Genomic DNA, 12358 nt, shown 5'->3' with positions numbered 1-12358 from the left:
AAAGGTTTTACTGTGTATGTAATAAGCTGAAGGTTATATAGAAGGTGTTTATGACAGTAACTGTAGAGCAGGTAATAAAGCCAAGCAGACATGTGGTTTGAGGTAACAAAACAAAATAAAATGTTTCTTTTTGTTTAACAAATCTTAGTTACTTCAAATTCAAGTTCACCTGTTTAATCTAATAGTTTTAATAAAAACAGTAATCTTAAGTCTCTTAAAATCTTATCTCCTTTCATTCTCCACACCACTGATAATCCTAACTCCCAATTCTCAACCAACTAACCAACCACCCCCAAGCTCTAGACTCCCCCATTTATGCTCCTCCCCCTTCACAGCATCATCAGCCACACCCACTCAGTCCAGCATTCTGCACTCACTAGACATACAAAACCAGACATACCCAAGGGAACAAAACTGTGGGGGTAATGCCACACTATGCATCCCCAAGGGGAAATAGAGGGAACTGTTTGTTCCATACCAACAATTCAGTTCCAAGAGTTTCCACCAGAAGCAGGTCTTTGGGAAAGCTAATGGGCCTTCTTCATTGCCCATTCAAGAGGAAGTCACCCCCAAATACTTTTCCTGTTGTTCCTGGAAAAATTCATCTCTCCCCCGCCCCTGCCCCAGCTACTGTGAGGATTGCAGCTAAGCACAGAGGAAGCAAGGAAGAAATAAGGGTCTTGGAAAACCACAAAAAAAGATCAAAATGATAGTAGATTTCTATGAATCTACCCATCAAAATTCATAGAGGATCAGCTTTTCAGAGTCATGAAGATTCTGTGGACTATCAGACTGTCAGGGCTGGTGCTACCATAGAGGCCACTCAGGCGGCCGCCTAGAGCACCAAGCTAAGAGGGGCGCCGGGCACAGCACAGCACTCACGCGTGTTGGCTGTGAGCCGGCCCGGCCCAAGGATTCAGCTGGGCCTGGGTGGGCGAGATGGCGCCCCGCGCCCACCCAACTGAAATGAAGCCAGGGACGTTTGGGGTGGGGATGGGGCGGCTCCACGTTTGGACTTCCGGAACGCACCCAGAAGAGAGAGAGAGAGAGAGAGAGAGAGAGAGAGAGAGAGAGAGAGAGAGAGAGAGAGAGAGAATGTATGGGTGAATGGGGTGCATGGGGTCTTTGAGTGAATGCATGTGTTCATGCGTGTGTTTGTTTGGAGTGAGTGATGCTGAGTGTGTGTGTTTGCGCGCACGTGTGTGTGTGTGTGAGTTGGGGGGATGATTTGGAGGTGATATTCCTATTAAATAATGAATTTTAGACCCATAGATGTTCCTTTCCAATTTGTTTGCTATAGGGTGACCCTATGAAAAGGAGGACAGGGCTCCTGTATCTTTAACAGTTGTACTGAAAAGGGAATTTCAGCAGGTGTCATTTGTAGATATGGAGAACCTGGTGAAACTCCCTCTTCATCACCACAGTTAAAGCTGCAGGAGCTATACTGCAGTTATACTGTGACCAGATTTAAAAGAGGGCAGGGCACCTGCAGCTTTAACTGTGGTGATGAAGAAGAAATTTCACCAGGTTCCCCATATATATAAATGACACCTGCTGAAATTTCCTTTTCAATACAACTGTTAAAGATACAGGAGCCCTGTCCTCCTTTTCATAGGGTCACCCTATAATTGGCATGACGTATTTCTTGCACTTTAAAATAAATTTAGCAGTTTCAAGTTTTGTGCTCTCCACCCCCCCCCCCCCCGGAAACATATGTTCTTAAAAATCAAAGTTGGCATTTTTTGGGTGGGGGTGGGGGTAAAGTAGCTCAGCTTGCCTAGGGCGCAAAATAGTCTGGCACCGGCCCTGCAGACTGTTTGTACAACTTTCCAGAATTGGATGCAACTTTGGGCATTCAAAAGGACAGGAGTTGCATAAAAATAGGGTAATATATATGCTTTTAAAAAAGAAGCTCTCTCACACCAAATATCTCTCTCTTCACCCTCTGTGGTGTGGCCATGTTTTGTGTGTTTGTGTGTCTGCTCTGCTCATTGATTTTACAGTGACCTACAAAGGGTACACAAAAGGTCATGTACCAGCCAAACCTCTGGTAATTCTAATGGATTTTTGGGGCGTACTTTTCCGGGGGATGGGGGTGGGGAATCCATATCTGTCAATGAGCAGAGGACGGAATGGAAGATTCCTGCCAATCTGCAGAACTCAAAGATAGTGGATTGTACAAGTTCCTTATAGCCCTACAGTGAAGTCGGAATAGGTGTGGACAAAATCAGCATCCCTGCCAATAAAAAAGTAAAAGTGCTGCATCGCTGGGAGTCCTGTTGCCACTACGTGCCAGAGATTACACAACCCCATTGTTGTATCAACGTTTGCCGGCGCACTCTCTGCGTCTGTGTCCCTCCAGTTTGCTCCCAAGACTTCAGGATGAACCAGATTTGGTTCAGGCAGATTCCGTTTCATGTTGGCCAAGTCCCAAATCTCTCCAAAGAGGCCCAATTTGCTACAGGATTCACCCAGAGCGAATGCACACTGCTAGAAAGAACCCCGTGGATTTTAACAAAGCACCCTTAATCTGCTCCTCTTCACATTCTTTTCCTCTAAGAGATGCCAAGGCCCAAATATGAACATCAGACGAAAATTTAAACACTACTGGAAGCTGACACTGGCATAATGTAGCGGGTGTCTTAACTATAAGTCATTGTTCGCTCGTAGTTTATGAAAGCGAGCCAAATCCATCTTATTGGCTCACATTTCAAAAAGCCATTCCAGCTTCTCTTTGATCCTTCTATTAAGGCAAAATGCCAATGAGATTTTCTTGCTCGGGGAAAAGTCTGAGAGTGGAGAGAGTAGTTGCATTAAGTCCTACTTAAGTTGTGCTCTCCGCTGTTAATCGAATCACGCAACCCAGCAAAGCACTGATTGATACGCGGGAAGAGGAGAAGACACCCCCTCCCTAATAAATCTTCTCAGAGGCATCGTGTGTGTTTGTGGTTTGTGTTTCTCAAGCCAGGATCCAGCATCTTAGGCCGTTCCTATACAAGCCCAAAAATGCAGGCTGGTCACGGCCGAGTCCCTGTGCATCCAAATGATGCACAGGGACTCCCGGGGCAGGGGGATCAGCGTGGGTTTCCCCCGGGATAAATAATCCCTGGGAAAATCTGATTCTTCCCGCAGTCTTGGGATCATCCCAAGACTGCGGGAGGTGTGGCCGCCTGTCCTGCCTTCTTCCCTCTTCCCCACGAGTAGCAGGGAGCAGTAGATGAAGGAGCCAGGCCACGAAGAATCGGGGGTGGGTGGGGGGAGAGGGGTCAGGGCTTTCTTTTTAATTCACTGTTCATTGGAGCACATGTGCGCTCAGTTCCTTTAAAAATAAAATTTAAAAATGGTGGGCAGAACACCCTCCTTCCTCCCGGGATGTCACGCCCACATGTGGACTAAGGGGAGGATGACTCATGATCAGGATCTTGTGAGATCCTCCCCACTCCCTCCCTCTACACCGGGCTGGTGTAGAAATGGCCTTAGCATCTCTGTCATTGCCACTCGGCGTCAACCTGAATGGGAGAACGCAGGCTTCTTCTACTGCAAAACACATGTCTCAGTGGTAGAGCACATGCTTTTCATGCAAAAGGCACTGTGTTCAAATCTTAGTGCCTCCAAGTAGGGCTGGAAAAATGCCTGGAGAGCCATTGCCGGTCAGTGTCGGCAATACTGGAGCAGATGGACCACTGGTTCCCAAGTTCCTAACGCCAATCATGGCACACTGAGCTTGTTGCTCCAAGGACTTCTGTGCTGCAGTACCAGCACTGTCATCTGACTGGATATGTCATCAGTTGTCCCCAAGGTCATTCATGTAATAGGAATGCCTGCCCTGGATACAAATAAGCACAGGTATAATATAGTGAGAGTCTATTTCAATTATGTTTGCATTTGTGGGCTAAGCTAAAGGTTTTCCCCTGAACTTTGGGACCTCTTCATATGTGTGTGCGTGTGCGTGTGCGTTGAGCCATAAATTGCAGCAAAATTTGCATAATTTGTAGAAATTGCGGCCGAAATTTGCACAGGCGTGCACAATTTGTACGAATTGCACAGACTTGCACAAATTTAGCTATAATTGTGCAAATTAAAAAAAAAACCCTATGGAAAATCCATGAATGTTCCCGGCTTCCTGCAGACCGAGTTGGGCTCCACAGCTGAAAATAGACCAAAGGGCCAAACCAAGGGAAAGTTCATCAAGCTCCATCCCGAAATGGATCCTCCTGACATCCTTACCTCTGACCCACAAAAGCTTATGTCACAGTCATTGTGTTGATATTTAAGGAGATGCAAATGTGAATCTCATAGATTCTCTGTTGGTATTATATTTAGCTCCACCCCATTGCCTTTGACTCCACCTACCAGTGGAATGTGGCGTCCAGGAGCTTTTCTTAAATGGACTTTGGCTCTTGGATTGAAAGAGATTCCCCCACTCTTCATCTAATCTAATTGGTTAGGATGCTAGGCTGTCTGGTGTCAGTTTTATTTCCTAACAGAGGATCTCACAGTGTTGCTTCACATGAATCTTATTTCCTCTGCATCTGACTGTCTACTTTTAAAACCTCTTCGGACCTGACCTATTTACAAGCCATTTTAAACAGATGCTGAAGGAGAAGCCACAGATGTTCTATCCTGGGGGCACAGAGACATATGCCTGTTTCCTTGACTTCTCCTGTTTTACTCGCGTGCTCTATTGGTATACTGCTCTTCCTCCAAGGAGCTCAGGGCAAGGTAACATGGGATTTCTTTCTCCTCACAACACTTCTGTGAAGTAAACCAGTGCCAGGCTGATGGATCCCCGCAATGGACTCAGCTTGGCTTGCATCAGCAAGGTGAATTACAGTAAAATGCCCAAAATCCAAATTCTGAAACGAAGAAAAATTCCTGGTTTCCCACCCTCCCTGTTCTTAAAAGCTGGGCAGGAGCAGTTAAATTGCATGTAGCTATCATGCTTGCCAACCATTGGTAGATCTATCATCCTTGAAGTTGTTGTTGTTGTTGTTGTTGTTGTTGTTGTTATTATTATTATTATTATTATTATTATTATTATTTCACCTTTCCCCCAGTACTGGGACTCAAGGCGGTTTACAAGATTAAAGCATATAATATATATATATATATATATATATATATATATATATATATATATGTATACATATACAATTATACAATTAAGAGTTGAGCCAGCTGAAGAATAATTTTAGGCAGAGTTGTTGAACATCTGTCAGCATGAGGGCCAAATTACATTTTGAGGGAGCTCTCAAGTGCTAGGCAAAGAGGCTGGGACCAAGGATACAAAAAATACCAACATCAATTAACTTAAGAGCTTCTTCAGACAAGGGCTTTATAGCACGCTTGTGACTGGCCACTCATGGTTGTTTGTGGGTCCTTTTGATGATGCAGTGATCTTCCTGTGCATCTCCCACTCCTTCTGCTCTTTTTGCCATCACCAAATAAGACCCCCAAACCCAACATTTTTGTGCTGTAGCGATATTTGCTGCTATTTCCTGCCGTGTGCAGGAAACGTTGTGCTATAAAACACCCACTAGGGGGGTGTTGTCCCACTAAACCGAATAGGCCACATGGTCGCTGCTTTCTTCCCCTTTCTTCCCCGTGTCATTCTGCCCGTCCTTATTGCGGAAGAGAACCAGGAAGCAGAGCGATGGTAAGGAAACACGATTTCCTGCCCATCTGAAAATCCTCTAAAGCTCTTAGAGCCAGTACCTAAGCTGTAGGAGGGGGATTTTAACTTTTAGAATGGGAAAAGACATGCAAAAGCTAGGATATTGGTGGTCAGAGAAGAGGGCTATGGCCACCCTGCAAACTTTAGAGGGCCACATTTGGACTAGGAAGGGGGGCAGAATTTGCCCATGGGCCTTAGGTTCCCTACTCCTGTTGTAAAAAAGGAGGTGTAGGTTTGAATTAGGAACTGCTCTGCACACTGTACAGGTCCCAACGAGGCTCCTGATGCATCTTCCAGACATCCATCGCTCAGTGTCTAATTTATTGTCATTTCTTTCAGTAGCAATGTAAAACACACACACACACACACACACACACACACACACACACACACAATAAAAGATCAGGAGCAAAAGCTAATGAGTTTTCAGGCCAACACTTATTTGCCATTGATTACCAATCAGCTCCAGACTCCAAGTGAACCCATGGGAGCAAATGTATTTGCAATCATACAAACAGATGCCTATTAATAATGTCTACAGAAGGCGGGTGCTTTTGTCTGAAAGGGATGCTTTGGCCCTTGCTCATCCCATTCCTCATCCTCCATTCAAATGGAATAAACTGCTGCAACTGGAAACGGCATTATCAGTGGGGAACATTTTAAGGCCTTCATCACATGCACAGTCAAAATCACTTGGGGTGCAACCTACTGCTTGTGCCCTCATTGGTCGGAAGGCCACGAACTCGGAGATTCCTATTCTCTGCTTGGCTGTAGTTTGCAGGGCAGGAGGAGAGCCTTCTAGTGAAGCCACTTCAGAGGTGGCTGGAGGAGGCTCAGGGTACATTGTATCCAGGCCTCTACAGTCTCCGCCTCTCTCCGCCCACTGGAACAACCCCTTTCTCCATCTCTGAGGTTGAATTCTGACCTTGGAGAGGCAGCTGGTATGGTTCTCTCTGCACTGGAGACAGGGAGGTTGTGTGTGTGTGTGAATCTCCAATTCCCTCTTCCGAGGTCAGAGCACAGTCTCCAACCTTGGGGGGGGGGGAATCCCGACAATCCTATGGTCCCTGGGATGTTCACCCAGGGATTCTAGAATTGCTCTCCCAGGAACATAAGAAGCAGCTTAGAGTATTTGTCCATCAAGTCCAATACTGTGAAGTCTTAGCTGACGGTGGCTCTCCTGGTTGGCAGCAGAGATCTTTCTCATTACCAGCTACCTAATACTTAAAACACCAATTGGAGATGCCAGGGAGTGAACCTGGGACCATCTAGATTCACCTTCCCCAACCTGGCACTCTCCCAGTTGCAATCCAACACACTGGGAGTATCCCAGGTTGGGAATAGTTGGTCTACATGCAGTTCATTGGTTCTAGTACAGAGCTCTGGTCCTTCCATTTTTATGCACTATTTTCTGAAAACACTCCGATGCACTCTGAAGAAGAGAGATACTGATGGCTGCAACCAAAAACCAGTACATGGCAATTAATGATGATAAGAAACTCATTTCAGTTTGATTTTGATCAGGATTTACCCAGTTCACCCCTTCCAGTTAAAAAAGAGACTCTGATGCCATCAGCGGTCAAAGTCCATACAGTTCTGAGCTTGTAATGTAATTGGCGGACCAAAAGCATGTTTTTGACACCATGTGCACATTTGAAGAGGGCGCATTTTCAAAAATGCATAGTATGCTTTCATCAATGGGAGAAGAATGTCTACATTTCGAAGATGCACCCTACTGCTGTGTGCATTTGTGTGCATTTTCATGCCATAAGGGAAAAGAAATAAATCCTACTTGCAATCCGAGTCAGAATGAGCTTTGAGAATTTTGATAACCTTCATGAACTTGGGTTTTGCTGATTTGCCCATCAGCTGCGGCCATCTCAATATGTTACAGCTGAGCATGCACAAAAAAGGCTACCCAGGAGTGCTTCACTGTGCTCTAACTATTGTTGATAGGGATGCATGAGAATTTAAATTCTCTTTGCAAATCACACAAACATTTTCCATTTGCAACCCCAAATGCAAACAAAAGCAGGTGTGCTTTTTTTGAGAAACCTTAGTAGATCCTTGAATGTTTGCTCGGATTTGGGCAAGACAAAATCTGAGGGGCCGAGCTGGCAAAAACCCTCCGAGTTTTTCCTTCAACGTTGCTAATTTTCACACTTTAGTCCATGGGGGAAGTCCACACTTTTCAAAAATAAGCAGACAAATGTGCACGTACCCTATTCACAATGCACGCTTTTGAATGAGTTGACAAACAGGTGGAAAATGAAAATGGGAGAGAGTACTGTGTGATGAAGCTCACATTTGGACCATGCAGATGACCTTCAGAAGTTAATCTTGGCACACCGGAATGAGGCCCCCGTTTTCCCAGATTAACTTTGGCTATGAGTCTGCCTATCCATGTACAAAATAAGCCCAACTAATCCCATTAAAAGGCGAAAGCCAGCAAGCGTACCATGCGTGGGTGTCTTTTCTCTTCGCCGGACTCCTGTCGCTCTGCCTCGTTCATATTCAGAGCCCACCGGATGGCCCTCGCCTTCAATTAACGTGTAATACTTTCCGCTTTCATGCTCCAAAAAGTAGTTTGGAGACTCAGAACCTTTCATCCCAGGCTTCCCGACGCCATATTTGCTGATGTCATCACAAGACACGATTCCAATGTCATCTCTAAGAAGAAAGGAATAAATAGAATGGCAAATGGAGGAATCAGTAACAGAAGTCCTCTCATCAGTGATAAAGTACAAAGAATAAGGATGCCATAGATTATTACATCATTTTTATCTTCATTATCATAGAATCATAGAACAGCTGAGTTGGAAGGGGCCTACAAGGCCATCGAGTCCAACCCCCTGCTCACTGCAGGAATCCACCCTAAAGCATCCCTGACAGAGGGTTGTCCAGCTGCCTCTTGAAGGCCTCTAGTGTGGGAGAGCCCACCACCTCCCTAGGTCATTGGTTCCATTGTCATACTGCTAGACATCCAGCTAGACATCAGGAAAAACTTCAATACTGCTGTAAAGCAGTAGTGTGGCTCCTGCCTTTTACATACTGCTTTCATACCACTTTCATAGTGCAATATCCTGCTTAGTGTAGATAAGCCAGAGTCAATGAGATTACAGTAACAGGAACTTTGGCAGTGAAATGCTTTAATTTCTTGAACAAAGCTAAACATGGGCATAGTCAAACATGTATCTTGGGTTTCTGGAATGCAGACGATACTAAGTTCAGAAAAACGCTAGATAGGATTCCATAGCTAGCTATACTATCCGGAAAAGAAACCCAAGACAGATGGGAGTTTCTGGAAAAGGAGTCACTAAGGCACAGTCACAAACAATTTCAATGAGAATGAAAAATGGCTGAAAAGTAAGCATGGGCAAACTAATGATGTTTGTGCTTGCCACGATTCTCTGAACATTATCTCTCCTCAATTAGTGCTCTCATTTGTGATCACGGTTTGTTTTGACTGAACTGGAAAAATTGCGCCAAATGAACAGTTATCAAATGAGAAAGTCTCACAGAAAAATCCCCAGTTTTCCAAAACTGTGTAAATTTCCTCCATAGACTAAAGCACGGGCGAGTTAAAGGTTGTTCACAAACAACTGCTCAGTAAATGCTGAGAGGTGAAAATGGTTTTGGTTTTCTTTCTGAGCATCTTTGGGTTAATGGATATGGTGCTTTTATTACAGCTGTACGGTGATGTTTCTTAATGATGTTAATTTTGGTTTTGATGCCAGGATTTGACCATTTTTGTCTGTCTCTTCTGCCAAGACTCTCGTTCACGCACTGGTTATCTCTCGGTTGGACTACTGCAACCTTCTTCTCTCTGGCCTTCCTTCGTCTCACATCAGTCCGCTGGTCTCTGTCCACCACTCTGCCGCTAAGATCATCTTCTTGGCCCGCCGCTCTGACCATGTCACTCCACTTCTGAAATCTCTTCACTGGCTTCCAATTCACTTCAGAATCCAATATAAACTTCTCCTACTGACCTTCAAAGCTCTTCACGGCCTAGCTCCTGCCTATCTCTCCTCTCTCATCTCACACTATCGCCCCGCTCGGGCTCTCCGCTCCTCCGATGCCATGCTTCTCGCCTGCCCAAGGACCTCCACTTCCCTGACTCGGCTTCGTCCTTTTTCTTCTGCTGCCCCTTACGCCTGGAACGCTCTTCCAGAACACTTGAGAACTACAAACTCAATCACTGCTTTTAAGACTCAGCTCAAAACTTTTCTTTTCCCTATAGCCTTCAAATATTGAGTTTGTTCTGACTTTACACTGTTGGTTTTGCCCTACCCTGTGCCTGTTTACACTTCCCTGTGCCTGTTTGCATTCTCCTTCCCTCTTTATTGTTTACTACAACTTATTAGATTGTAAGCCTATGCGGCAGGGTCTTGCTATTTACTGTGTTATCTGTACAGCACCATGTACATTGATGGTGCTATATAAATAAATAATAATAATAATAATAATGCTGCTCCGAGTTAATTTTAAAATAACCAATTTAGAGTTTTTGTTATTATTTGCATATCTGTCTGTTGCTACTTGCCTCGGGGAAGTGCTATGACTGAAAGGTAGAGTCAGAAATACCATAACAAAGAAATACCATAACCATAATTCCCAGCATTCCCCATGTTGGTTGGAGAATGCTGGGAATTGTAGGACATTTTTTTTTAAAAAAATGTCTAAGCATGCATAAGATCTCACCCTAAATAACTAAGAAATTCTATACATATCTGCTCAGAAGTATTGCGTTTAATGGGATTTATTCCCAGGTAAGTGGATATAGGATTGCAGCCTAAGTTATATCACGTGGCATGTTTGCTGATTACTATGCGTTCTGTCTTTTTATGGAACACCGCATCCTACATGCCCTCTATGTAAAGTCAGTCATTTGTTGATTACTTTTTAGGACTTTTCATTCAGTTAAGCCTCAATCTCTGAGTGTTAATTTAATCACCTCAAGGAAGATCATTCTTAAAATGTGTAAGAAAAAAGGGGTGTGTGTGTTGTGGGACATCGTCAGATAATCATAAATTGATATTTTTCATGTACCAAGTTGTCTATCCATTTGTTTCAGAGGAGGCATTTGCTCTTATCCTTCCGCTTTTCTTCCCCTCCAGATACCAATCAGGCCTACGTCTTATTTAGTCCATACTACTGTGTTCCCAAACCATTCATTGACTAATTCCTGGGCTGATATGCTGTGAAATCTCTACGAATTCCCATTGATGTGGAAAATAAAGGGTCATCCTAAAACATGTTGGGGCTTAGGGAAGAACATCCCTAAATGGTTCCTCCTAGTGGCGGAAGCATCTAATAATTAATATCAACACATCATAGGCTTGTCTACTCAGAAGTAAGCCCCATTCAGTTCAATGGGGATTAGTCCTGGGTAAACAAGTATAGGATTGCAACCCAACAGTAGCTGTATCCAGGCATTATTGCCTGAAGTCATGGAGGGAGGAATGAGACCACACATACTAGTTGTACTCCCAACGCTTTTCCATGTGTTGAGTGAGAAGGTCTTAATGGGGATTCTTCCTGCATTTGGCTGAAGATGCTAAGAATCCTCCCTGTCTATAGGGATCCTGATAATGCAGCATTCCTGACTGTGGGGAGGATTTTAAGAAAGGACATGAGGTGAGCCGTGCTCGGTCCATTTAGTCCAGCTTTCTCTTCTGAGAATGGAAATGGTCCATGCACCCAGTACTAGTATCTCGTAATGTGCTGTGTGTTTCTCCCAGAAATGGGAAAACCCTTCTCACTGGAAAATAGCCAAAGTATATCCTGTGTTTAATGGGATTCAGGTATTAAAATGTGTCTGGACCACCCACCCACCCTGTAAAATTCCTCGAATGAGGCAGTGCCACTGCACAACCAAAGTGTCATATGGAAGAACCCTATGTCTGGAACTAACCCATCATTTCTGTTTCCAATTCTGAACTTATGGTTCCAAAAAGCCAATATTGACATCCACAGGAAAGGTATACCTGGGGCCATAGAGTCCGGACATAGGGGAGAGGATGAAAACGTCTTGGAGAGTCGAGTTGTCCATTTTGGAGCTCATGCCGATTGTGCTGGTTGGAGTTGTAGAACTGCTTGTCGGGCTGGTTGGAATAACAGGCTGGAGAGAGAGAGGGAGAGAGAGCGAGCTGAATAAACTAGCCAGTTCCATCCTGTTCCCCCCCCTCCTTTTTTGTCGCAACAGAGTTGGAACGTGTATCATCCAAACAGGCATCACCATCTTGGAAGCTCTCTCCTTTTGGATCGGCTGAAACGAAATCCCTCCCCAAAGAGAGATATTCATGGAAATTTCTCCATCTAAAAAAAGCATCGGAAGCCCAACGTTATTTGGAAGGGATTGCCAGCATAGAAGATTCTTCTCTTCATGCCATATGATGAGGCATCTATGCCTACTGTTTGGGAACAGGTCTGTTAGGGGAAAATATTTATTTAAATTGTTTTAGCTGTTTACATTGTTTTAATAGTTCTATGTTAAACATTAGACAGTTTTTATTATGTTGTATTTAGTATTTTTATAGATCGTTGAAAACAGTCCAAGTACTGACAAAACCCATACCTGCTTAGCTTCAGTAAGATGGCTGCTTCATGTGGCTTTAGATCATGTCTTAGTTTTTTGAGGCTATTCCCCCTCCACTTCCCAATCTTGGAGGCTTCTGAGTCTCC

General features: G+C 44.3%; 1 protein-coding gene across 1 annotated transcript in view; it reads right to left on the bottom strand.

The window, feature by feature from the left end:
* The window catches only part of LOC134409345 (connector enhancer of kinase suppressor of ras 2-like), a 376171-nt gene that overhangs the window by 107721 nt on the left and 256092 nt on the right, over positions 1-12358 (bottom strand). The window contains exons 10-11 of the mRNA XM_063142057.1: positions 11662-11795; positions 8133-8344 (exon numbers count right to left, since the gene is read on the bottom strand). Coding sequence (XP_062998127.1) covers positions 8133-8344; positions 11662-11795 — 346 coding nt within the window. The remainder of the gene's footprint in view (positions 1-8132; positions 8345-11661; positions 11796-12358) is intronic.

Source organism: Elgaria multicarinata, chromosome 15, assembly GCF_023053635.1.
Source record: "Elgaria multicarinata webbii isolate HBS135686 ecotype San Diego chromosome 15, rElgMul1.1.pri, whole genome shotgun sequence".
Lineage (NCBI taxonomy): Eukaryota > Metazoa > Chordata > Lepidosauria > Squamata > Anguidae > Elgaria > Elgaria multicarinata.
Note: the sequence above shows the minus strand (reverse complement) of the source record. Positions and strands in the feature narration are given on the sequence as shown.